Genomic DNA, 27,501 nt, shown 5'->3' with positions numbered 1-27,501 from the left:
GGCAAATGAAGCATACAATCCAGCTCCAAAGAAAGAACTGATATTGATGGAACACAGACTGAAGAATGCTATTTTTCACTTTCTTTCATCTTCTTTTATTCAAGTTTCCTTGCCCAAAATGACCAATATGGTAGTTTTACATGATCATAAGTATATAACTGGGAGAGAAAGCAATCCTCTTCTCAATAACTCTCAGGAATTCAGCAGCAATGTGACAAAGGCTCTTATGTTTCCCTCTCGTGACAAGGAAGTACCCTAGTGTGCAGCTAGTGGGTGCCAAGAAAAGGGGCTCACAGGACCTGTTTTAAACCCCAGTCTCTAATGCAAATAGACCCTCCCCTTTTTCATCATTGGTCCAATTACTCAAGGGTTACACTCTACGTGCAAAAACTAGCTAATCAGAATGCAGTATTCCCATCCCTCTTACTTATATGGGCATAACTCAGGAGTGGACCTTATTCTTCCTTATATGGACACAACTCCAGAGTGGACCTTATTGAGACCAGGGCTCCTTGAACCATGTGATTTTGTTAGCCAGAGGGGGAGGAGGGGATCTGAGACCTTTGTCCTACAAACAGGTCAGGAGGAGCATGACTGACTTATATCCACATTGAGAGGAGACAACTACCCATTTTCTCACAATCCCTTCTCTTTATTTTTGACTACTGGGCTCCTCTCATTTCCATTTATTGAGTATCTCCTCTGCCTCTTGGTCTAAATCTGTGAATTAGCATTTGAGTGTTTGCCTTTACTTTCCCAAATGGAGTAACCTCTGTGAGAGAAGTCTCTATTAGCCTCTGATTTGACACTCCAAGGAAAGGAAGGATACAGCATAAAACTGCTGCCACTATAATGAGAGTGGGAAGGATTGAGGCAGTGAAACCTTTGCATTTCCCAAACCAGGATTCCATCCATCCCGTCCAGGTGGTGTCAACCCCTGAATTTTCTGCTAATTCCTCAGCCAGCATACTTAAGCCTTTCAAGGCTCTAGTTATTGAACCATCAGGGACGGTATTATTTGGGATAAAGGTGCAGCATTGGCCACCTAGCATGACACACACTCCCCCTTTTTCTGCTAACATCATATCAAGGGCTATTGTTTTCCCAAGCCATTTTGCTAGTTGCAGCCAGTTGTTCAGAAATACCCTGTGCTGCATCCCTACTGTAATTGATGGACCTCTGCTTGTTCCAATCTACATTTTTAGTTGTAGTTACCCACCATATGAGAGATTCTGGCACACCCCATGGGACTCCTATGCTATCTAGGCAGATTAGAGCATCAGATGACCCTTTTTGCCCCTCTGGGCTGTTTCTTGATTTAGACTCAGATTCAGAGAAATGCTCAGATGCCATGGTAAAGGGGGTGGCCAGCCACACCAACCCACTTAGTGGTAAGATTGGTCTTCCACCACAATACCACCATAGGTCAGCTCGAGGGCCTGGTAACTCTGAGTCAGCAATCAAAGAGAATATCTTCAGTCCTGAGTATGCAGGGTTTGGAACGTTTATGAAATACTAGAAAGGGAAAAGTGCTGGTCTCCTGGATCCAAGACACCTCATCCTCCTGCCCTCTGGTTTTTCCTATAAAACAGCTTTGCATTGTGTGATAGGAACCTGAGGGGCTCCTTTGTTGCTCCTGAAGCTGTCTCTTACCAATTCTAGGGAGTGGCAGATCAAAGATCAAATCAGTGTTGAAGCATCTCAGATGTGGAACTAATCCCAGAAGTTATGTAGTCTAAGTTCTACGTGGACATGAATTTTGCCTGCCAGATCTCTGAAAACTGCTCAGGCAGCTTTTCCTTGCCACTCTTCCTCTCTGGGATGAGTCTAGTATTTGGAATATTCTCCTTTTTAATAAGCACCAATTTGTAACCCAATGCACTAATTCTCCCTGGTACAGGAAGTCTGTCCTTAATCATGCTTTCTATTGCCCTCAAATTCAAGCACAGAGGGTGGGAAAGAAGGGAAGGGAACAAGCATTTCTTTTCACCTACTATTTGCCAGGTGCTGTGTCAAGTGTTTTCTCTACATTACAGTAATGGCGATATCATTTTAAGAATGACTTGGGGCAGCTAGATGGCGCAGTGGTAAAGCACCGGCCCTGGATTCAGGAGTACCTGAGTTCAAATCCGGCCTCAGACACTTAACACTTACTGACCCTGGGCAAGTCACTTAAGCCCAATTGCCTCACTAAAAAAAAAAAAAGAAAAAAAAAAGAATGACTTGGAGTGCACAAGTTATTTGGACTATTAAAAATAACCTGAATTAGTTATACAAGGCTTATGAAAGATGCTCTCTGCACCCAGAAAGAGAATGGATAAATAGAAATGTATGTAGAATTATTCTACACACATGTGTACTCACACATACATACCTATTTCTACACATATGTATATTCAAATATACACATACATACCTATCTCTACATATGTGTATATTCACATATACATATGCATACCTATTTCTGGTAGCCATCTCTAGGTTGGGTGGGGGTAGGGTGGAAGGGAAGAAAAAATTGACATGACAATTTTATTATCTATTTGAAAGGAATAGCAAATTGTGCATACTAGATGTACAGTTTCATCTGCAATCATCTTTTCTATTGTACTATGTTAAAGAAATGCTTGTTTCATTCCATAAGTTGAAAGTAAAAATTTTTAAATGTTTTGATATTTTACCCTCACAATCCTCACAAGGTTGGTGATATTATTATCCCATTTGAGAGTTGAGAACACTGAGGCAAACAGTTTCTTACTAAGGGACACACAGCTATTAACTGTATGAGGCTGGATTTAAACTCAGGGATAGCTGCCTCTAGGTCCAGGATCCTGTCCACTGTACTACCAGCTCCCTTTAATTTCCAGATGGTGGAATATTTAGAATGGGGGCATCCTTCTATGGAGAAGGTGCACTGAGCCCAGACTGTCTTATTCCCAGGCCCCTGCTGATCAGGCTGAAGGCTGCTCTGTCCCAATAACCCTTTGGACCCAGTTTGGGAGTTAGGATTTTCTGCCAGAATGGAGCATAACAGGAAAGGGACAGAGGGTTTGGCAAATTCTCAGAAGTTTGTACAACACGTCCTATCATGGGTTACTTGTGTTACAAGCACTAATGGGTGGATATAGACGCATATGCGTGAACATAATGGGACAAACCTCAAAATGGAGCTCTCTCTTACCCTCTCCCATTCTCCTACAGAGAAGTAAAATACAGACTTCTCTCCATCTGCATCTCTAAGTGATTCCCCATGCCCAGGGCTTCCAGTTCCCAGAGAAGATGTGATCTCTTATTTTGAGCAAAGGGAAGCACCATGGATGTTGCAGTGAGGCCTGAGGAGCTGCTGTCACGGTGAGCTGAAAGCAAGTATATATGAAAGCTGTGATTACAAGAGGCCTCCAGGTGTTCAGTTAAAGCAAGTGCTATATATGGGGGAAGAAAGACCTGCATTATGTGAGAAATAATGATTAATAGTATCTTGGAGGACCCAGAGATCCCTTCTTAGTCCTCACTTCTCTCCACTCAAAGCCAAGGTCTCCTTCATAGATTTCATCCAACCTCAACTGGACCAAACCTAACCCAGCCCCAAGCTAAGAGATTCTTCCATCTAGATGAGCTCAAGGTCTTTACTGATGAGATTTGGCCTGCATGAACCAGTTCTAGGTGGGAACCATTGTGCCCCATCTGCCTGGGTGGGGGTCTCAACATTTTCCCTGACATCATATTTATTTGAGTCACTAGCTCCTCCCAAGCTTCATTTTCATATAATCCAGCTCCAACCATGTCAATCAATTAGATTTGAATGATGGGTGATGGCCCTCCTATAGTGGAAGAGTATATGAACTGAGACCTGAATACAAGGAAGGGGTCTTTGCACTGAGACTGCCATAGATTTGTTTTACTAATACCCTCATGACAATATCAATAATTAAATCACCTATATACTATGTCTCTCCTATTTCTAATCATCACAGTTGAAATTCTTTTTCAGATATTTCTTAGCAGTAGTTTCCTGGTCTAGTCACTGAGCCTCAGTTTCCCCATCTATAAAATGAGGGGGCTGGACTCCATGGCCTTTTTTTAGCTCCTTTTCAATGACCATCTCTTATCTTTAAGTGCCTGTTTTGTGCCAGGCCCTGTGCTAAGCACCAGGGACATAAAGAGATGCAAGAGATATCCCCTGCTCTCACGGAGCTCAGTCCGGTGTGGCAAACATCATGCCAACAAACTATGTAGAAACCTGCTATGGTCAAGATAATTTGGAGCTGGTCAAGACAGAGATGGTCCTAAAGTTAAGTAGGACTGAGGAAGGTGGAGATCCAGGATGAGCATTCTAAGCATCAGGAATAGGGAAGAAAACTCATGGAGTCAAGGAAGTGGAATGTCCTGTTCACAGAACAGAAAGGAGGCCCATACCACTGAAATATCTCATATATGGGGAATGATTGGATGAAAGAAGCCTGGAAGAGTAGCAGAGAGGTAGGCGATGAAGTGCTTTAACTGCTATAAATTATATTTTACATTTACTAAGGAGCCACTGTAGGGTGTTGACGAGGTGGTCATATGGAAGATCAATGTGACAATTAAATGGAGGACTGACTGGACTGGGGGGGAGATTTGAGTCAACTGGAACAACCATCACGCTCTTGCAGAGTCTCAGCTGTGAGGTGATTAGGGCCTGAATGAAGAAAGGGACAGTGTTAGAAGACAAGGTAGTATATGGGAAAGCTGCTGCAAAGAGGGAATCACAGGACCTGGGAACAGATTGAATATGGGGTAAGGAGGATGAATGAGTGAGAGGCAGTGAGGTGTGAACTCCATTTGTGATCCTAGACCACTGGGAGGATGCCTCAGAGAGCATTAGGAAAGTAGGAAGAACCAGCATTGCAGGAAAGAATGTTTCATTCTGGAGAGAAGGTAGAAGATAAATGGGAGAAGAGAGTAATGTCACCAAAATCTAGAGAGTATCGAGAAGGGGCTGATAGGCAGCGTCAAAGCTGCAAAGAAGTGGAGAAGGATGAGGACTGAGGAATGGCCATCGAATTTAGCCATTTCAAGATGGTTGGTAATTTTGGAGAAAGAAGTTTCAGTTCGGCAATGAAGTTGGGCGCTACACTGGAGAGTTCCAAAGTCCGGAAAAGGCATTGGAGACACCAGTTGTAAATGGCCATCTCCAACTGTTTGACCCTGAAAAGGAGGAAAGGTATTGGACAGCAACTTGTGGGGAGGCTCTGATATAGAAATGGTTTTATTTGTGGCCAAAGGAAAGCAGTAAGAATTAGTGAAAAGGGGCAGCTAGGTGGCGCAGTGGATACAGCACCGGCCCTGGAGTCAGGAGGACCTGAGTTCAAATGTAGCCTCAGACACTTAACACTTACTAGCTGTGTGACCCTGGGCAAGTCACTTAACCCTCATTGCCCCGCAAAAAAAAAAAAAAATGAAGGGCAAGGGGGCAGCTAGGTGGCGCAGTGGATACAGCACCGGCCCTGGAGTCAGGAGGACCTGAGTTCAAATCCGGCCTCAGACACTTAACACTTACTAGCTGTGTGACCCTGGGCAAGTCACTTAACCCCCATTGCCTCACTAAAAAAAAAAAAAAAAAAATTAGTGAAAAATAGGGATAGATTGAGGAGGAAATATACTGAGGTAGATGAGGGGAAGAATGGAATCATTTGCACACATTGGTGGGGGTGGGGGTTGCTTTAGCAAGAAGAGGGCTAATCTTTTCATCTGTGACTGGGCCAAAAAGGAAAAGAAGGCATCTGATTTATATGAGATAAGATAAACCTGGATAATGTCCAGTTTTTTCAGTGACATGGGAGAAGAAATTTTCAGATGAGAATGTGAGGATAGGTGTTGGGGTGGGAGTAAACCATGAGGGAAGACTGGGGATGAATGAAAAGATTTGGGAAAGCTGCTGTGGTGAGTGCCATAGGGAGTCAGGGAGATGTCCAAGATTGCCTTGCCACAGTGAGGGCCCAGCTGAGTGTAAGGAGCCTAAATGTATAAAGGAACCAGGCAGTATAGTTTCATGATTTTCTTTCTCTTATTCAGTAGCACATGAGTAGGAATGAAGGCCACTGCCTGACTTGGAAATCATTCAAGGCTAGACTTTGCATAAATCATCAGCCCAAGTCCCTTTCCTGATTTCTGTGCCTCAATCTCTTTCCCATTCTTGGAGAATTGTTGGCCAGGTTTATGTAGGTGACCACCACCTCACTTTAGGGAGCTGGGAGGTAGAGACTAACAGGTATCCCCTAGCATGACATCCTTCAGGAGCCAGAAAGAAGCCTCTGAGACCTTCAGTACTGGGTCTGTTCCATCAGGGTTAAAACCTGAAAAATAGGACTACTAGGGGTGACTAGATATAAGAAAGAGACAGGTGTTGGTGGGGGATGTAGGAAAGCTGTGATACTAATCCACTGTTGGTGGAGTTGTGAAAATATCCAAGCATTCTGGAGAGCAATTTGTAACTCTACCCAAAGGGCTATGGAACTGTGCATACCCTTTGATCCAGCAAAACCACTGCTAGGTTTACATCCGAAAGACATCCTCCAAAAGATAAAAAGACCTAGTTGTACAAAAATATTTATAGCAGCTCTTTTTGTAGGGGCTAAGAATTGGAAATCAAAGTAATGCCCATCCACTGGGGAATGGCTAAACAAGCTGGGGTACATGATGGTGATGGACTATTATTGTGCTCTGAGAAATGACAAACAAGACTTCAGAAGGGCCTGGAAAGACTTGGATGAACTAATAAATAGTGAGGAGAGCAGAACCAAGAGAACATTGTGCACAGAGACAGCAATGTTGTTTAATGAAGAACTCTGAATGACTTAACTTTTCTCAGCAATACAGTGATCCAAGACAACCCCAAAGGAGTACTGAAGAAACACACTATTCACCTCCAAACAACGAATTGATATTGATGGAACACAGAGTAAAGAATGTTGTTTTTCACTTTATTTCAATCACATTTTCTACAATATTCACTAGTAGGGCAAGTACTCTAAGCCTAGAACCCTTTAGATGAACTCACACTATTCCCTTGTACTTTTTAGGTATCAGTTTCCCCTCCAGCTCTCTTAGGATTTTTGAGGTTTAAAAAAATTTCTCTCATTTTTAAAGGGTTTGGATACTAAGGACACTGAAGGACTTCTTGGATTTAGTCTTGAACCTTTTTAGAGAACTCACACAGGTTCCTTTCAAATCCCTAAGCTTCAGTTTCTCTAATCAACCACTGGAGTTGGTTATATTGTAAAGCCACTGAAGGCTGTTTGGACCCTTTTAGTAATGTCACATCTGTCTCTACAGCTGCTTTGGACTTATTTTCCCCAATATTTACTAGTAGGGCATGGTCAAATAATGCTGATATCTTCCCCTCTCCAAACATTGTTCCCCAGTTGACATAATACTGACACAAATCGAAGACATTCTATTTCTGAGAACATTCAGATGTCTTCTTTCACACAATCCTGCAGTTCATGACCCTGTTGCCTCCTTTTTTGTTTGTTTTGCAAGCTGGAGGTTTGGCATGCATTATCTTCCTTTGTTTCACCATTCTGTTACAATATGACAAAAAATTTAACCTTTACCAACAACCTCAATGTTCCAGAAAATAAGCATGTCCCCAATGAGCACATCGACAAGGTTTCTTTCCAGTATGATTCCTCTCATGAGAAGATAAGAGATGGACTCTGACTGAAGGCCTTCCTATCTCTTATGAATTCTCTGATGAGGAATGGGGGGGGGAGGGCGCCCCCCCCCTTCACTTTACACTGAAGGCTTTCCCACAGTGATTGCATTCACGAGGTTCCTCCCCAGTGTAGATTCTGATGTAAATTAAGATTGTTCTTCTGTGTAACTTTCCCACGGTTATTACATAAGATTTCTCTACAGTATGGATTCTCTGATGTAGTATGAGATTATATCTTATTCTGCATGTCTTTACACATTGATTACATTGAAAAGATTTCTCTGAATTGTGGATTCTCATATCTTGCAAGATAGCACCTCCATGTGAAAGTCTTTCAACACTGATTACATTTAAAAGGTCTCTCCAGTGTGGCTTCTCTGATGTTCAGCAAGATTAGAACTTGATGTGAAAGTCTTTCCACACTGAATACATTCCTAAGGTTTCTCTCCAGTGTGGTTTCTCTGATGTTTAACAAGACAGGACTTCCATTTAAAAGTCTTTCCACACTAGCTACATTTAAAAGCTTTCTTTCCAGTGTGGGTTCTCTGATGTCTAACAAGCTCACCTCGATATGACAGCCTTTCCACACTGTTTACATTCCTGAGGTTTCTCTCCAGTGTGGATTCTCTGTGTAATAAGAAGCAACTTCCATGCAAAAGTCTTTCCACATTGATTACATTCAAAAGATTTCTCTCCAGTGTGGATTCTCTAATGTTCAGTGAAGTTCTGTCTGATTCTGAAAGTCATTCCACACTAATTACATTCAGAAACTTTCTCTCCAGTGTGGGTTCTCTGATGTTTAACAAGACTGGACTTCCATGCAAAAGTCTTTCCACACTGATCACATTCATAAGGTTTCTCTCCAGTGTGGATTCTCTGATGTGTAACAAGAAGGAACTTCCATGCAAAAGTCTTTCCACATTGATTACATTCAAAAGGTTTCTCTCCAGTGTGGATTCTCTGATGTTCAGTGAAGTTCTGTCTGATTCTGAATGTCTTTCCACACTGATTACATTCATAAGGTTTTTCTCCAGAATGGATAGTCTGATGGTTAAGAAGATTGGACTTGATTGTGAATGCCTTTCCACACTGAATACATTCATAAGGTTTCTCTCCAGTGTGGATTCTCTGATGTGTAACAAGCTGAGATCTCGATATGAAAGTCTTTCCACAATGATTACATTCGTAAGGTTTCTCTCCAGTGTGGATTCTCTGATGTGTAACAAGCTGAGACCTCCATGTGAAAGTCTTTCCACACTGGTTACATTCATGAATTTTTTCTCTAGAGTGGATTCTCTGGTGTTCATTGAACATCCGTCTGATCCTGAATGCCTTTCCACACTGGTTACATTGATAAGGTTTCTCCCCAGTGTGGATTGTCTGATGTGCAGTGAATGCCTGTCTGATTCTGAATGCCTTTCCACACTGATTACATTCATAAGGTTTTTCTCCAGTGTGGATTCCCTGATGTTTAACAAGACTGGACTTCCATGTGAAAGTCTTTCCACACTTATTACATTCAAAAGGTTTCTCCCCAGTGTGGATTCTCTGATGTCTAACAAGCCTGGACATCCACGTGAAAGTCTTTCCACAATGATTACATTCAAAAGCTCTCTCTCCAGTGTGGTTTCTCTGATGTTCAGTCAAGTTCTCTTTGTTGCTGAATGTCTTTCCACACTGATTACATTCATAAGGTTTCTCTCCAGTGTGGACTCTCTGATGTTTAAAAAGCTCAGACTTCGTCATGAAAGTCTTTCCACACTGATTACATTCATGAGGTTTCTCTCCAGTGTGGATTCTCTGATGTCTAAAAAGCGTAGACCTCGATATGAAAGTCTTTGCGCACTGATTACATTCATGAGGTCGCTCCCCTGTATGGATTTTCTGATGTTCAGTGAACAGCTTTCTCATTCTGAATGTCTTCCCACATTGATTACATTCATAAGGTTTCTCTCCAGCGTGGATAGTCTGATGGTTAAGAAGATTGGTCTTGTATGTGAATGTCTTTCCACACTGAATACATTCATAAGGTTTCTCTCCAGTGTGGATTCTCTGATGTCTAAAAAGGGCAGACCTCCATATGAAAGCCTTTCCACACAGGTTACATTCATGAGGTTTCTCCCCAGAGTGGGTTCTCTGATGTTCAATGAACATGTATCTAATTGTGAATGCCTTTCCACACTGATTACATTGATAAGGTTTCTCTCCAGTGTGGATTCTCTGATGTCTAACAAGACTTGGTTTCCATTTGAAAGACTTTCCACACTGATTACATTCAAAAGCTTTTTCTCCAGTGTGGGAGCTCTGATGTCTAACAAGCTCAGACTTCCATTTGCAAATCTTTCCACACTGATTACATTCATAAGGTTTCTCCCCAGAGTGCATTCTCTGATGTTTTGTGAATATATGTCTCATTCTGAATGCCTTTCCACACTGACTACATACATAAGGTTTCTCTCCAGTGTGGATTCTCTGATGTTCAGTCAAGTTTTCTCTGTTTCTGAATGTCTTTCGACACTGATTACATTCATAAGGTTTCTCTCCAGTGTGGATTCTCTGATGTTTAATGAGCTTGGACCTCATTGGGAAAGTCTTTCCACAGTGATTACATTCAAAAGGTTTCTCTCCAGTGTGGATTCTCTGATGTATAACAAGAAGGGACTTCCATGTGAAACTCTTTCCACATTGATTACATTCAAAAGGTTTCTCTCCAGTGTGGATTCTCTGATGGTTAACAAGACTGAACCTAGATAGGAAAGTCTTTCCACACTGATTACATTCAATATTTACCTCTCCAGTGTGGATTCTCTGATGGTTAACAAGACGGAACCTAGATAGGAAAGTCTTTCCACACTGATTACATTCAAAAGTTACCTCCCCAGGGTGGATTCCCTCCTTTACAGCACAGATTTCTCTCCCAGCAAAGTCAGAGGGACCATTATTCATGCATCTTTGCTGCTGAGTTTCTTCCACAGAAAAGCTTGTCTGTGCAGGAGCCTCTTTTATTTCAAGCCTGATCTTTCCTAAAAGAAACAAATAGACATACCTTCACATATACACACACATATATAATTATATCCCCTTCCCTTTACTGGTAGAGTATAAAGTGATTTACATTCTGTTTCCCCAGGCAAAGAGAAAAGTCTTCAAACTTAAATGGGTAGAATCAACCATTTACAACTGTCATTAGCTCTATCTGAAGGATGACTATATTTACTTAATAGAATCTTTTTCTTATAACATGTGAAAATAGTTTTTTTCTTTAAGTAATAAACATTTTTATTTATACCTTTGAGTTCCAATTTTTATCCCTCCTTTGCTCCCTCCCTCACCTCTCCATGAGGCAGTAAAAAAAAAAAAAGGAAGCAAAAAATAGCATGCTTCACTCTCTGTTCCATCAATATCTGTTCTTTCTTTAGAGGTGGACAATGTTTCATCAACAGGTATTTGGAATTGTCTTTCATCATTGTATTGCAGAGAAGAGAGAATGAGTTTATTTTCAAAGAGCTTCATACACAGTCACATTGGGTCCTCACAACAAACCTCTAACATAGGCAGGTCTGGCATTCTCATTACATTCACAACTTAGGTCATGAATTCAGAATGGTTCAGAGTGTCTTGACCCAAATACCAGCAGGTAAGACTACAACTCAAACCTTGTGAATGGGCCTGCTCTGGTCATAGTACTAGACAAATTGTCTCCACTTTCAGTCTTGCCTCTTCACTTTCACTGCTTGCACTTTCAATCTTCATAAACATTATGCCATTTGGTACACATATGGTAAATATTCCTGTTATTTAATAATCTAACTTATCAGTAAGCATAATGCAATTGTCCTGGGGATCAATTTCAATCTGACTTTTCTGCTGGAGTACATGAAATCACATGATGAATGCCAGCACTGCTTTTTTTGCATTTGCCTAAGGCATAATATTTTGTTCTAGCTCATTGCATTTTGGGGGTTAGCCATTACTTATTCCTTGTTTATAATTTATCTTTAAATGTCTCTGCTCACTAAAACATTAATGAATGCCATGTAATAAACATAACTGTCTGGAAATATATCTCATGAACAAATTTGAATCCATCATCCTTTCATAAGGAAGTGGACAGGATGATTCACTGTTAGTCCTCTTGCATCCCTTATTCACATTTAGTAGTTCACAAAGCTCTTGGAGGTGCTAGACAGTGGTCCAAGGGGTGGCACCAAAAATTTGTAAATGGCACCTTAAGCAGTAAATAATGGCCCAAATATCTTGCAAAGATATTTTTCCTCTGGGACAACAAACATGCACATGTTAACCAAAATAGGATTCTTTCTCCAATGATTCCAAACCATCATGATCAGTCATATAATAATAATTTTGGTGATCATGCAATGATTACATCATACTCTGACTGCTTCAAACTAAGTGCAACATATTCTTTCAGTTAATTAATCAACATCAAATTCTTTCCAAACTTCCAGGAAGGTTGTTTATACATGTGCAAATTGTCAGAAACCCTCGCTGGTCATCTGTCATTACACCTTAGTAGTTCTCTCATTCCTGAGGTGCCTTGCAATTCCGATTCATCAGAGCTGTTACCACCAGATTCAGATATTACATAAGTGTGCACACTGGCTGTGGAGGTAACAGGCTCAGAATACCATGACTCCCAGGCATGCATGGTAGAAGCCATAAGGAAACCATACAGGATGCCCACAAGCTTTCTACAAAAACAGACCTTAAAGTGCCACCCATTGCAATGCCGAGGCATGTCCTGATCTGACCCAATCTTCCATTTATGTTACTGTTTGTCTCCCTGGCAGCTGCTCAAAAGAATGGGTTGGTAAGACAGGTAATTCAATAGAGTCTCAATAAAAGTGTTGCTGATTTGCCTGTGGTAGAAAACACAAACTAAACCTGAAGGAATTCTATCCTTACAAAGGTGGTTCTAAAGATAAACACTGCTTTAAAAAAAAAGAACAAAGTAAAATGTGCAATTAGCCTTCATGTCCATTTATCATTTAATATCCTACTTTTGGATGAGCCAATAGAAAAATACATCTTTTATTTACTCTCTGTTTTTCCTGAGGCAATTGGGGTTAAGTGACTTGCCCAGGGTCACACAGCTAGTCAGCATCTTTTATATAGTAACCAGTAATTCATTTTATTGACTGGTTAAGAAGTTAAAAACAAAAAATGCATTTCCATCCCTCAGCAAGAGAGCTTGTCCGACTGTCCCGTTTTCCACCCCAGATGTGTGTGAAGCTTTTTACAGTATTCTATTTATTTTATTTTTTTACTTGGTAAAACTCCTAATAAGCTTTATTTATTCCTTAAGAAATCAGAGCTAAAGTTATTTTTAGACATTACAATTAAATTGATGCAGTTATTCCATTTGTGAAATTATCTCTGAAATGTTTATAGCTTTGGGTTCCAATTTTTATCCCTCCTTCCCTCCCTTCCTCCTCCCTCCTAGAGGCAGCAAGCAATCAGGTACAGGTTCAGTATTCTACTTAAATGTCAAAATACAGCTGGTGGTCCAATGGGTAGAATGCTGGACCTCAAGTCAGGAAGACCCTTGCTCCAGTCTCACTATAGAAACCAGCTAGTCTTGTGACCCTGGTCAGAGAGGCCTCAGTTTCTTCATCTATAAAATGGGCATAATAATAGCACCTAACTCCTAGAGGTATGAGGATCAAATGAAATCATATTTATATATTGCACGGCACATAGTAGGTGCTTTGTAAATACTACCTACTTAGTACAGTGGGACAGAATTCCAGGGCTGAAGTCAGAAAGACTCATCTTCCCCAGTACAACTCTGGCCTCAGACACTGGCTGTGTGACCACAGGCAAGTCACTTAACTCTATTTGCCTCAGTTTACTCTTGGGTCAAGTAAGGTAGAGAAGGAAATGGTCAACCACTCCATGATCTCTGCCAGGAAAACCCAAAATGGGGTCAGGAAGAATGAGAAAAGACTGAAAAAAATGACTGAAGAATAAGTGTGTGCTATTATTTTTAACATTATTATTTTGATTTCTACTCTTTCCTCATTCTGCTCTCCTTAAACCATTATTATACTCCCTCTTTGCTTTCCCTGTTGAACTAAACGTCTGTCCATTCCAGCACCCTCTCTTTTTGAGGAGATCAGCTAAGAGTGAGGTTCATGAGCTGTTGTCTCTTCCTAAACCATCCCCATGTTTGCATAGTAGACTGTGAACTCTGTGAAAGCAGGGACTGTCTTTTACCTTCCCCTGTATGCTCAGGGCTTTGCATAGCACCAAAAACAGAGGGTGCTTAACCAGTGTTTACTAATTGCCTGACTAGGCCCACAGCTGACACCAGGCCACAGTCCCCACATTCTGGTCTCCCTCCTAGTTGTCAGATGCATACTCTGGCCACAGTCAAGTGTTAGCTCTTTTTTACACCTAATCACCTTTAGGTAGTCACCTTTCTCAGGTTCTAAGCCTGATGCAAACTGACCAGACCCAACAGAGGCTCCTTTCTAGGCTCCTGAAGGGTCTCATACCATGGCACACCTGGGAGTCTCTATCTACCAGCTCCCCAAACTCAGGGGGTGGTCACCTCCATGAGCCTGACCAATGGTTCTCCAAGAATGAGACAGATGGAGCCAGAAAGGGACTTGGGCTGAGGATTTAGGCAAAGCTTAGCCTTAGATGACTTCCAACTAAGGCAGTAGCCTTCTCTCCTCCTCTTGTGTTCTTGAATGGAAAGAGGAAAAAAAAAAATCATTTAAAGCGGGCTTCCTGGGTCCACTACAAATTTAAGTACGTCATCTCAGCTGGGCCCCACTGTGGCAAGGCAGTGCTTTCTCATCACCCTGAATCCCTGTGCTTCTCAACATAGCAGCTTTTCCAAATATTTTCAATCTTCCCCAAGCCTCCCTTATGCCTTGCTTCCAACCCCTCCATCTACCTTCTCGCTAAAAAGGGTGACCTTTATCAAGAGCTACCTCATCCCCCTCATCTCACATGAATCAGAGCCCTTCTTTTCCTCTCTGAACTCAGTATCAGACAAGAAGATCATCTTTCTGCTCACTAAAGCAAATCCCTTTACATGTGCAAATAATCTCATTCCCTCCAGTCGTCTACCTCCTGGTTCTCCTTTTACCATGTCCAGAAGGAAATTCATCCCCTTTCCCCCAACCATCCTTTCTTCCAATGTTCCTAAGGTTCTCTGAAGCATCCTCCCCAGAGTCCAGGCTCTCAGAGGAAGTGCCGTGCATGCCTGGACTCCCACAGTCACACCCGCTACCCCCATGTTCAATCTGTTCCAAAGTCCTGTGATTCCAGCAGTGTGACATCTCTCCAACACAGCCCCTTTTCTCCCCAAACTGTCCCTGTCTTGGTTCAAGGGCCATTCACCTCACACCTGGGTTATTAGGGACCTGCTGGTTGGTCTGGCTGCCTCATCTCCCCCAGTCCAGTCATTCCTCCCCCCAGTTGCGGAGTTCATCTTCCTAAAGCTCTCACCTGACCATGTCACCACCTACTTAACCTCCAGTAAGTGGCTGCCCAGCAAAAGGATCAAATATAAAACCCTCTCTGGGGCTGCTAAAGCACTCCATCCCCTATGCCTCTGCTACTCCTCCAGGCTTCTTTCATTCCATTTGCCCCAGATATGCTAGACTCCAGTGGTGAGGGCCTGCCTTCTGTTCTGTGAACAGGACACTCTACGTCCTGACACCATGGGTTTTCCTCCCTCTCCCTGTTGGCTAGAATGCCCACCCTGGCTCCCCTGAAGCCCTAGCTGGAGCCCCCTTCCACACTAAGCCTTTCCCAGCCCTCCTTCACTTTAGGGCCTTCCCTCTGTTGACCAGCTCCAACTTATCCTGTCCATAGTGGGCTTCTACATAGCTGTTGGTGTGTTGTTTGCCACGCCAGACTGTGAGCTCCATGGGAGTAGGGGAAAGCCCTTGTATCTCTTTATGTCCCCAGTGCTTAGGGCCAGGCATGTAGCAGGCCCTTCTGTGCTTGGTGACTTGAAGGTCTAAGAGCTCATATGGAAAAGCCTTGGCCCCTTTTACACTTTGAGGAGAATTTCATGCTCCTAATTACAAACAGTGACACTGCTTATAGGATCATAGATTGATCCCTGGAAGGGAACTGAAAGGCCATGAAGTCCGACCCCCTCCTTGTACAGATGGGAAAACTGAGGTTATGGGGTTCAAGGGACTGGCCCAGGAGGCCACCGCTAAAAATTTCCTATCAAAGAATTGCGAGGCACATCTTCCTGAACCCAAATCAAGCCCTTGCTTCACCACAACACATAGAAGCCTCTTGTAATGACAAGTCTCCTATACCTGCTTTCACCTCACTCACCTGGACAGCGGCGCTTCCGGCCTTCTTGCTCCAGCATCCATGGTGTTTCCCTTTGCTCAAAATAAGAGATCACATCTTCTCTGGGAACAGGAAGCCCTGGGCAGGGAAAACCAGTTGGGGATGAGCATGGAGAGAAGCTTGGGATTTACTTCCCTTTAGGGAAAGGGGTGTGGATACACAGCTGCTCCATTTTGAGAATCACTGCATTATATTCAATTATGTGTCTGTACTCACCCCTCAGGGCTAATAAAGCAAGTAACCCAGAACATGATGTGCCACAGCATCCTGTTGTAAACATGTTCTGAGAATCAGCCAAATCCTCTGCCCACATTCCATCATGGCCCATTCTGGCAGAAACTCCTAACCCCCAAACCAGGTAAAAGGCTTATTATTGTGCCAGATCAGCCTTGAGCCCCAGCTACAGGGATCTTGATGAGTCAGCTTTTGCCCCATCCCCCTACCCTGCTCCTCACTCCCTGAAACCTATGTAACCCTTGGGTGCTGTTCATTCAGGGAGTTTGCCACTCCAGGGGAGCGTCTCCTGCAGGCAAACTCCAGAAACCCTCATTGGTCCAAATTCTATTTCTCTGCCAGTCTCTTCTTCCTGCCAGTGAACGGGCACGCAAGCAAGGACCACAGGATGGTTCCCAGGATGCCTGAAGGATTGTTTCCACAACATTTATTTTAGGGAGCTTTGGGGAGAGGCTAGGGGAAGATCAAGGTCTTCATAGAAGGATGGACTCACTGCAGTTTCCACTCTCTAGAAATTAGAGGCAGCTGATAGAGCAGCAGTGGAGAGAGCCCTGGGCCTGCAGTCAGGAATGCCTGACTTTAAAGCTGGCCTCAGACAGTGCCTGGCTGTGTGCCCTTGGATAAGTCACTTAACCTGTTTGGTTCAATTGCCTGGACTGTCAATGGGGATAATAGTATCACCTAACTTGGAAGATTCTTCTCAGGACAAAGTAACACAATATGGGAAAGAAAGCACCTGGCAAGGAGCAGGTACAAATAGAAATGCTTCTTCCCTTCCCTTTCTTTCCTACCATCTCTGCTGGAATTGTAGGGTAGGAAGAAGGAAGCTGGAGGACAGACCTGCTACACTGGCCACAACTCAGAGCTGTGAGTGACCAGTGCATGCTTGTTAAAGGGAAGAATATTCCAGAAACTAGACCCATCCCAAAGGGAAGGGGTTTCAAGGAAAAGCAGCCCAAGAAGTGTGCAGTCTTGGCAGACAAAACTCACATCCAGGTGGAGATGAGACTAAATAACTCCTGAGATTAATTCCATGTCTGAGAATCTCCAACACAAATTAGATCTTTGACCTGAAGCTACTAGGAGTGGTAAGAGTCAGCTTCAACAGCAACAGAGGGAACCCTCAGGTTTCACACACTGCAAAGACTTTCTACAGGAGAACCAGAAAGCAGAAGGAACCTTTCTCTTGGACACTGGAGATCAGCACTCTTCTGTCTCTAATAATTCATAGATGCTCCAGAGCCTGCACAGGAGGGAAGGAGGATCTTCCCTTTGATTGCAGGGAATCGTCCTTACCCAGGGAGAGCAGGTGTCGAGCATTCTCCAGCATGACCTCCTTGTACAGCTCCTTCTGAGGAGGGTCCAAGAGGCCCCACTCCTCCTGGGTGAAGTCCACAGCCACATCCTTGAACGTCACTGTCTCCTAAATCATCAAAAGTCACAGGAGAAAGAGCTGAAAGACACTTCAGAACTAAACAGTCCAGCCCTCATCAATGTACAGGAGGAAACTTGAAGCATAGAGAAGGGGTTTGCCCAAAGCTCATACCCTTTATGAGAGTCAGAATCAACCCTTGAAACCCATCAGTAAGAGCCTGATGCAACTTTAAGAAAAGTCTGTGATGTGAAGTTTAAAATCTAAATGTGTGGTTGCCTTAAATGAGAAGCTTTAGCACCAGTCTTTGGGCATTAAGCATTTATTAAAGCATACCAGGTATTCACGGGGAGGTCAGAAAGTTAAGAAAATGGCCTATCTAACCGAGAGTTCCTGCATGGTGGGGTTCTTCAAGTCCACCACAAACCTGCTTCAACCATGAACTCCCAGCAAACTGAGTGTGGAAGCTTTTTATAGATCCAGAGCAGAGGCGGTCCTTACACACTGCTTCAAGCTGATTGGTTAGTGTCATCCAAATCCACTGGTTCACTGGACCTGAAGGTGATATCCAGCTAAGTTCCACGTTTTTAGCTTGTGAGAACCATACCTTCTTCAGGGCTAGCCAGATGTGCTTACAATCTAGTTAACTTGAAGCAGGCTAATCAGCAGTCAATCACTCTCATTCAATGCAATCAGTTTAGATTAATCTCCAGGTGGGCCTTTGAGTATCTGCTAAATCCCATTATTTTATCACAGTGAAATACCAGCAGGCACACTGCATCCTGGGGCAAAAACGTTTAATATGATCACTTAGAATAAAGTTCAAGAGGGCAGCTAGGTGGCGCAGTGGATAAAGCACTGGCCTTGGATTCAGGAGGACCTGAGTTCAAATCCAGCCTTAGACACTTGACATTTAACTAGCTGTGTGACCCTGGGCAAGTCACTTAACCCTCATTCCCCTGCAAAAACAAAAACAAAGAATAAAGTTCAAGATCTTCCTGAATGGCTGAAATAAAGTCTTATCAGGTTAAAAGCAGGAACAAGATTCTAAAGAGATATTCAGTGATCTCATGACACAATCACTCAAAAAACCATCCAAATAATGCCATACCAGAGCAGCAAAACTCACAGAAGAATGTGCTGAAATCATCTTCTAACCAAGAACAGCTTGGAAGGTCAGAAGGAGGGAGCTGCTGTGCTGATACAGGAGTCGAACCCAACTCCACAGTCACCCTGACACAGATCCAGTCCCAGGAAGGCCTCACCAGAGAAGGAGACCCCCAGAGCCTCTGAATCAGCTGAAGCACCAGTGTTGTCTGAAACTAAGCTCACAGTCTGGGGAGAGGGCTGAGCCCTGGGCAGGGAAGAGACTACAGGGGTCTATGCTGGTACTGAGGCAGAACTTGGATTTTACACCCCTACTGAGAACCAGGTGGTAGGCTTGAGTAGCAGTGGCCCAGGTGGGGGAGGTGCAGAGGCTCATCGGAGCTAACAACCACAACACACAAAGCTGGTTGATCAGCAAGTTGGTCTGAGGTCATCTAAGACCAGGAAACAGGCCGGGCCAGGGAAGAACCTGATTCTCCTTAAGTCATACCTTATACATACACCTGGGACTTCTTAAGTTTGGGAGACTGCAGCCTGGAAACAGTGCCCCACTTGAAGGGGCTAAAAGAAAGGCAAGATGAGCCAACAGAGAAAGGTGAGGACCATAGAAAGTTTGAGTAACAAGGAAGACCAAGGGGCACCCTCAGAGGAAGATGTCAACATCAGGGCCCCTATATCTAAAGCTTCCAAGAAAAATATGAATTGGTCTCAGGCCACAGAGGTGCTCAAAAAGGACTTTGAAGATAAAGTTAGAGAGGTAGAGGAAAAAAATGGAAAGAGAAATGAGGGTGATAAAGGAAAGACATGAGAAAAAAGTCAACAGCTTGAAAAGTCAAATTGGCCAAAAGGAAAAGGAGGTACAAAAGCTCTGATGAAAATAATTGCCTAAGAATTAGGATTGAACAAATGGAAGCAAATGACTTTATGAGAAACCAAGACACAATAAAGCAAATCCAAATGAATAAAAAAAGAGGGCAACATGAAATATCTTCTGGGAAAAACTGCTGACCTGGAAAATAGGTCGAGGAGAGATAATCTGAAAATTATTGGTCTACCTGAAAACCATGATCAAGGAAAGAGCTTAGACACCATCTTCCAAGATATTCTCAGGGAAAATTGCCCTGAAATTCTAGAAGAAGAAGCTAAAATAGAAATTGAAAGAATCTACCGATCACCTCCAGAAAGAGATCCCAAAAGGAAAACTCCTAGGAATATTATAGCCAAATTCCAGAGCTCTCAGGTCAAGGAGAAAATAGTGCAAGCTGCCAAAAAGAAAGAATTCAAGTACTGTGGAGCCCCAGGCAGGATAGCACAAGATCTAGCAGCTTCTACATTAAAGGACCGGAAGGCATGGAACATGATATTCCAAAGGGCAAAGGAAATGGGATTACAACCAAGAATCACCTAACCCTTACCCTAATGCGAATCACCTACCCAGCAAAACTCAGCATTATCTTTCAGTGGGGAAAAAAATGGGACTTTAATGAAAAAGATGACTTTCAGATATTTGTGATGAAAAGACCTGAACTGAATGGCAAATTTGACTTTCAAATACAAGACCCCAGAGAACCATAAAAAAATTGGAACTGGGGGACTGTCTTGTGTCTGAGGCCAGGTTTTGGCTGCGATCCCCCTGGGTCCAGGGGGGAGGGGGAAGGGCAGAAGCGAAATCCTACATGAAAGTAACAGGAAAAGGCTTACGGAGTGGGAGAAGAGATGGGAGAGGAGCAGGGCAGTAAATGAATTTTACACTCATCAGAAAAGGCTCAAAAATCTTAAATTTATCAGAGCAGCCTCATGGAGAGACTAACAGACACACCCAAATGGGTGGAGTAATCTATTTAATCTGGGCAGTAAATGAGCCTAACACTCATCAAAATTGGCTCAAAGACCTCAATCACATCAGAATTGGCTCAAGGAGGGAATAATGTACATACTCAATTGGGTGGAGTAATCTCTCTAAGCAAGGAAAATAGATGGGGAAGGGGATAAAGAGAGAGGGGCAAAAGAAGTAAGGGCAGAGTGGGGGAGGGGACAGACAGAAACAAATCCCTTTTGAAGAGTGATAGGATGAAAGAAGATGGATAATAGAATAAATATCATGGGGAAAGGAATAGGATGGAAGGGAAACAGTTAACAATAGTAATCATGAAAAAGAAAAGGGAAGGGGGCAGCTAGGTGGTGCAGGGGATAAAGCACTGGCCTTGGATTCAGGAGGCCCTGAGTTCAAATCAGGCCTCAGACACTTGACACTGTGTCTGTGTGACCTTGGGCAAGTCACTTAACCCTCGTTGCCCCATCAAAAAAAAAAAGGGGGGGGGGTTGTACAAAAAATATTTATAGCAACTCTTGGTGGAGGCTAAGAATTGAGAATCAAGGGAATGTCCATCAGTTGAGGAATGATGGAAAAAGCTGTGTTATATAATTGTAGTGGAATGGTCTTGTGCTACAGGAAATGAGAAACAGGATGATCCCAGAAAAACCTGGAAAGACTAATGAACATCAATGTATAGTGAAGTGAGCAGAGCTGAGAGGACATTTTGCATAGTGACAGCAGTATTGTTCAATGAGCAACTGTGAATGACTTAACTAGTCTCAGCAGTGCAATGATCCAAGACAATCCCAAGGAACTAATGAGGAAGCTTACTATGCACCCCTATAGAAAGAACTGATAAAAAGAACACTTGTGGATTGTACATATATAACCTGGTTGCGAGGGGGAAGGAAAGGGAGGGAGGGAGAAAAATTTGGAACTCTAAATCTTATGAAAATGAATGTTGAAAACTACCCTTACATGTAAATGGAAAACAAATGTTTGTTGTGGGGAAAAAAATGTAATTGGGAAATGTTTAATAAAATAAATTCAAATATAACAAGATATTCATCAGACTCTGGACTGCACTGAATGCTGTGATATGGATTCCAGCAGAGTGGAGATTTATCTGTTATTACATTGAGGACTTGAGGTTACTCCAGGTATGATGTGTCCTAGGCAAAACAGCTGAAGCCTTTGCTTTATGATTGTTTTCATTTGTCTACAGCATATATTTCTTCATTGTAAAATTACTTGGTAATAAGAGTAACCATGATGGAGAAGGGCTAGCTAGTTGACAGAGCACTGGCCTTAGAATCAGGAAGATTCATCTTTATGAGTTCAAATGTGGCCTCAGAGCCTTACTAGCTGTGTGACCGTGGGCAAGTCACTTAACCCTGTTTGCCTCAGTTTGCTCATCTGTAAAATGAGCTGAAGGAAATTGCCAAGAAAATCCCAAACCAGAAAACCTAGGTGGCACAGTGGATGGAGCACAGGCCCTGGAGTCAGGATGGCCTCAGACACGACATTTACTAGCTGTGTGACCCTTGGCAAGTCACTTAACACCAATTGCCTTGCAAACCACCCTCTATCCCAAAAAAAGTAAACAGGCTTAAGTGTTGAATATGACTGAAAGCAATAAACAACAATGGAGAAAGGTGGCTTCCCCTATTGCTTTAAAAAAAAAAAGCTATATTTCATTAACCTGGATTCTGTTTCAGGTAATCAGAAAAATTTTGCCAGTTTCTTTGAGGGTAGGAGGTGGGGAAGGAGAAAGAGAAGGTGGAACACAAAGTTTTTAAAAATTGAGGTCAAAGATGGCTGAGAGAAGCCAGGAAGCTGCCTGAGCTTTCCTGTGTTTCCCTCAAAAACAACATTAAATCAAGCCTCTAAACAGATTCTGAACTACAGAACCTACAAAAAGACAGAGACACACAATCCTCCTACTTGAGATCATTTAGAAGACTTCAGGAAAAGTCAGTCTCACGTGGGTGAAAGAGGAGGGTGGCTCAGCAAACTCACCAGCAGCTCCACCCACCAGCAGCTCCACACTGCTGAGAGTGGGGCAGCTGAGAGCAGTAAGAAGCTTGTAACAGTGAGCCCTGTGCCCCAGGAGCTGACTTCATCTTTATGAGTAAGAAACAAAAAAGGACTTTTACCATTGACAGCTTCTATGGTGAAAGGGAAGACCAAAACTCAAACTCAGATGAGTTTGTCAAAATGCCTACAAGTGAAGACTCAAGTGGGAAGATGATCATCTCAAGACCAAAAAGCCTTATTTGAAGAGCTCAAAAAGGCCTTTAAAAACCAAATGAGATGGAAGAAAAAGTGGAAAAAGAAATGAGGGAAATTAGAGTTACTCTGGAAAAAGAAGCACAAAAATTGACTGAAGAAAACAATTCCTTAAAAAAATACAATGGGACAAATGGGAGAAAATAATAAAACACTTATATGATTAAAAAGAAAAAGAAATCATGAGCAGGCAGATTTCAGAACAACCTAGAAAGACGTTACATGATACTGATGCTGAGTGAAGTGAGCAGAACCAGGAAAACATTGTTCACAGTGACAAAGACATTGTGCCATGACCAACTATGATAGGCTTAGCTCTTCTACAATGACCCACATGAAGGAAAGCGCTCACCACACATCCAGAACAAGAACTATGGAGTCTGAATGCAGATCAAAGTGGAATATTTTGACTATATGTGTTGTTTTGTTTTCTTTTTCTTTTTTGAGGGGGTCTCCCTTTTGTTCTGGTTCTTCTTCCACAACATGACTAATAAGGAAATATATTTAGGGGCAGCTAGGTGGCTCAGTGGATAGAGCACCGGCCCTGGAGTCAGGAGTACCTGAGTTCAAATCCGGCCTCAAACACTTAACACTTACTAGCTGTGTGACCCTGGGCAAGTCACTTAACCCCAATTGCCTCACAAAAAAAAATAAATAAATAGATTTAACCTTATTGGACATATAAACCCATATCAGATTGCTTACTGTCTTGGGGAGAGAAGAGGGAAGGAGAAAAATGTGGAATTCAAAATCTTACAAAAATGAATGCTGAAAACTATCTTTACATGTAATTGAGAAAAATCAAATACTATTAAGAATCTATTTTATTTTATTTATTTTATTAAATTATTTTATTAAAATAAAAAGGCAACCTCCTTGAAAGAGAGAGCTGGGGAAGGGTACAGGACTCTTCTACTCCAGGACAGTCCAGACAAAGCTCCAATGTGAAGGCTATTCCTGGATTTTCAGATGCTACAAGGGAAAGCTCAGCCACAAAAAATGAATCAACTTGAAGCACAGAAGATGAGAGCAGGGCAGAGTGGTTACTACTTTGTTCGATTCATCAGATTGCTCATGTTGGTCAAGGCTGTGGATGGACTGCACTCACCTGGGCCAGGGGTCTGCTGCTCCCAGGAGCCATTTTCTCTCCAATCCTGTGTAGGTAGCAAAGCAACCAAAGTGACTCCATTTTGTAAAGTTCCTCCATCTTCTCCCTAGTTCTTATCTACTTCAGGAAGTTGCTTCCCCCACCCTTTATGGCCCCACAAAAAGTTCTTACTAACAGGTGGAATGTTTTAATTCTGTGCCTTTCCAATAGCCATAAGACTGTAAAGGAGCCACCTGGAAAGCCCCTCCCCACTTCTTTAGCTCAGCACAGAAGAGCCCATCTCCTGTACCCCATAATCTCAATCCCATGCTGACTGCCTCTGGGCTCATACTCTGGGGGATTACTATCTGTTGTACCTTATAATAAAACTTCTAATTTCCCTCCCATGTTGGTGTCAGGACTTGAACCAAAACCTGCTTGGGGCAGTCCTATTTCCTCTGCAGACTGAGCTGGGGGGAAGAGAAGGATCCCAGAAGGGGAGAGCTCTTTCCTCTCCCTTCCTAGGCAGAGAGAGCTGGCCAATGGGAATTTCCACTGGGTGAGGTCTCAAGGGAATTACAAAGACCCAGGTCCTGCCTTCAGGGGAGATGATCCAGCAAACAGAGGGAAGCCAGAAATGGGGAGGGTCAGGCTTACAAATGAAGATGGTCTGAAAAGGAAGACTACTCCCTTCCCTCTCCTACTCTCCTTCTGCCCCACCCATCTCCCAATTCTTCTACAGAGACACAAGAGGCAGAAGGGGTTCACCCAGTCAGAGCCTCAATGACCCCTGAGTCACAGAGCTCTCCATCCAACTGGTATTCTGCCCTCCCAGCATCCCCTCTCCTCAACTAACACACAGGCATTATCTAGATAACAGACTGCTCAAAATAGGACGGAGACAAGCTAGGAAAACTTGATAGGGAGGGCTCTGGAATGCCCAGAGGAAGTCTGAGACTGGGAGACAAAACCCAGTCTGGGATTGGGCCCCCTGCCAGGGCACCTGAGAGCTCTGACAGAAGCGGGGGCAGTGAAGCAGAGGGAGGGTCTGGGAGGCATAGCTCAGGGAGATCAGGGACACTGGAGGGACAGAATGGTTCCAGGTGGACAGCTGAGCCTGGGAAAGCCAGATGACTGTCCTGAGGTGTAAATAGGAGCCAAGGAGGACTCCTGGAAGCCTCTGGGAGCCCTCAGGCTAGGAATCCCTCAAGGGAGCCAAAGGCCTGGGATCTGAGAGGGAAGCAGCCCAAGAGCCACAGATTCAGATAAAGGGAGCCAAGAGAGAGCTTTGGTACCTGCATCCGAGGAGGGGTCTGGGGACAGGAAGGTGGCTCCTGACAGGGGGCCCGGTCTGAAGGCAGAACAACTGAATCTGTAACCAGGAGGTGGGGGCAGGGAGAAAGGCCACCTGAGTCCTGCTGGGAAGGCTTGAAGCCGGATGCCTGGATCCCTACGGGCAAAGTCTGAAGTTTGGGAAAGTGGGATCCCACGGTAAATCTCAGGACGGTCGGCCAGGATATCAAGGAAGTGATTGGAAAAGACACAGGGGAGCTGGTCCAGGAGCCAGGCCGGGGAGGCAGGCGTGCTTCTGGCAGACCTGCAGGATGAGACCCAATGGGCAAGGACAGCAAAAGCCAGGATGTGTGGGGGGGGGGGGCCCTGGCCCCGACCTACCTGGGATCTGCAAGCACAGAGCTGGCTTCTGGAAGGCAGAGGGATCTCAGCTCAAAGACTTCCGGCTTCCCGCCAGCCCGCTCCGGAAGGCTCTTCCTAGTCCCAAGAGCACCTCCCGATCCAGCCCCTGAGGTCCTCATGATGAGCCCTTTCCTCCAATCACCCCCAGGGCCAGGCTCCAGCACTCTGACCGCCTCTGCTCCCAAAGCCCTGCCCTTCACTGCAAGGATCCCTTCTCCTGCCTTAAACTCCTCCCAGGCCTCCAAACTCCGCCCCCGTGCTCAGACTCCACCTGGGGCACCGCCCACCAGGCCGGTCATCTCTGAGGGCTCCTCCTCCCCAGGGCTGACACCACCTCCCTCCCTCCCTCCCTCCCTCCCAGACTCCTCCTCCTTCAGAGCAGAAAGACTGCCAGGATCCAGCTGCAGCTCTGGACTGACTGATGCAAAATACACTGAGGGGCACAGGGTTAGGAACTGTAAGAATCAGTCTACAGTGTCAAACTGATCCATCCCCAGACAAAGAACTGAGGTTGTCTGAATACTGATTGAAGCATTGTTTTTCTTTCTTTCTTTATCTTGAGGTGTTTTTGGGGGGTGGGGGAGGGTTAGAGGGGAGTCTGTGTTTTCTTATTCGTAAAATTTATTTTGAATGTAATAAACATTTTTACTCATACTTTGGGGTTCCAATTTTTATCCCTCCTTCCCCTGCCCCTCCCTGAGGCAGCAAGCCAATATGGGTTTTACATGTATGATTATGTAGAACATTGTCATGTCAGTCATCTTTGACAAGAAAACTTGAAAAAAATTTTAAAAACGAAAGAAAGTGAAAAATAGCTTGCTTCAGTCTGTTTCATTAATATCAGTTTTTTCTTTGGAGGTAGATAGAATGTTTCATTGGGATTGTCTTGGATCATTATCTTGTTAAGAATAGTTAAGTCATAGTTCTTCCTCCAACAATATTGCTGTCTCTGTGCACAATGTTCTCCTGGTTCTGCTCACTTCACTCTACATCAGTTCATACAAGTCTTTCCATGCCTTTCTGAAATCATCCTGCTTGTCATTGCTTATACCACAAAAATAGTACATTCCAATCATAGACCACAGCCTTTTTGGTCATTCCCCCAATGGATGGGCATTCCTTTGATTTCCAATTCTGAGCCACCACAAACAAGTTGTACCTGAAGCAGGTTGGGAATAGTGATGACCCTTCCCAAATATTAGGGTCTTCTGAGATCTGGCCAGTCTCTCCTATATATATGGTCCTTCTCAACTCATTTGGATTGTTGTTCTCCCAAGTTTATGGACTTCAAGAGTGTCTTTAGATCACTTATTTCTCCGAAAGGAACCAACATTTTCCTCATGAATTGTTTTTTTTTACTCCATGAAGGAAGCCTCCTCCTTTCTAGTACCTCTTCTTTCTCTACAGCAAAATATTATCATTAAGAAACATATGCCATAGGAAAAGGAAGGCGATCATTAAACCAAGCCATGAGCTGTTTTGGTGATGACAGCATTGTATGCAGAGTGACCTCTAGTCCTCAGTTTAACAGCAGAGAACTCTTCTTCACTTGGCTGGAAACTATCTCCTACCACTCAGTGCACTCCAGATCCTGTTGAATATCTCCTTAGAATCCTCTCCATGCTTTCATCCAAATAAGACTTTATTTTATCTTCCCAGGAAATCACCTAGGTCTTTCCTTTAGCTTTGTTCTCTTTTAAGTGATCCCATAAAACCTCCCACTCCCTGCCCTGCCCATCTGCTGTACTTGCCAGCTTCTCACAATCCCTTTGCAGATTCTTCTTTAGAAAGTATCACATATATCAGCTCTAAAGAGGAAGAAATTTCCTATCACCCTCTCTCATTCTCCTCCACAGATC

The 27,501-nt window shown here is 43.5% G+C and overlaps 1 protein-coding gene across 1 annotated transcript; it reads right to left on the bottom strand.

Annotated features, from left to right (window-relative positions):
• Window positions 1-6,928: 6,928 nt before the first annotated feature.
• LOC122739374 (zinc finger protein 420-like) lies at window positions 6,929-25,887 on the bottom strand. The gene is made up of 5 exons (XM_043981137.1): window positions 25,622-25,887; window positions 23,969-24,014; window positions 17,573-17,699; window positions 16,025-16,120; window positions 6,929-10,716 (listed from the first exon to the last, which is right to left on the bottom strand). The coding sequence occupies exons 1-5, from the start codon at window positions 25,759-25,761 to the stop codon at window positions 8,447-8,449; spliced, it is 2,679 nt and encodes an 892-aa protein (XP_043837072.1). The 5' UTR covers window positions 25,762-25,887; the 3' UTR covers window positions 6,929-8,446.
• Between the last annotated feature and the right edge of the window lie 1,614 nt (window positions 25,888-27,501).

The sequence above is a fragment of the Dromiciops gliroides genome, chromosome 2 (genome assembly GCF_019393635.1).
Source record: "Dromiciops gliroides isolate mDroGli1 chromosome 2, mDroGli1.pri, whole genome shotgun sequence".
NCBI lineage: Eukaryota > Metazoa > Chordata > Mammalia > Microbiotheria > Microbiotheriidae > Dromiciops > Dromiciops gliroides.
The sequence above is the reverse complement of the archived record's forward strand: the minus strand, read 5'-3'. Positions and strand labels throughout refer to the sequence as shown.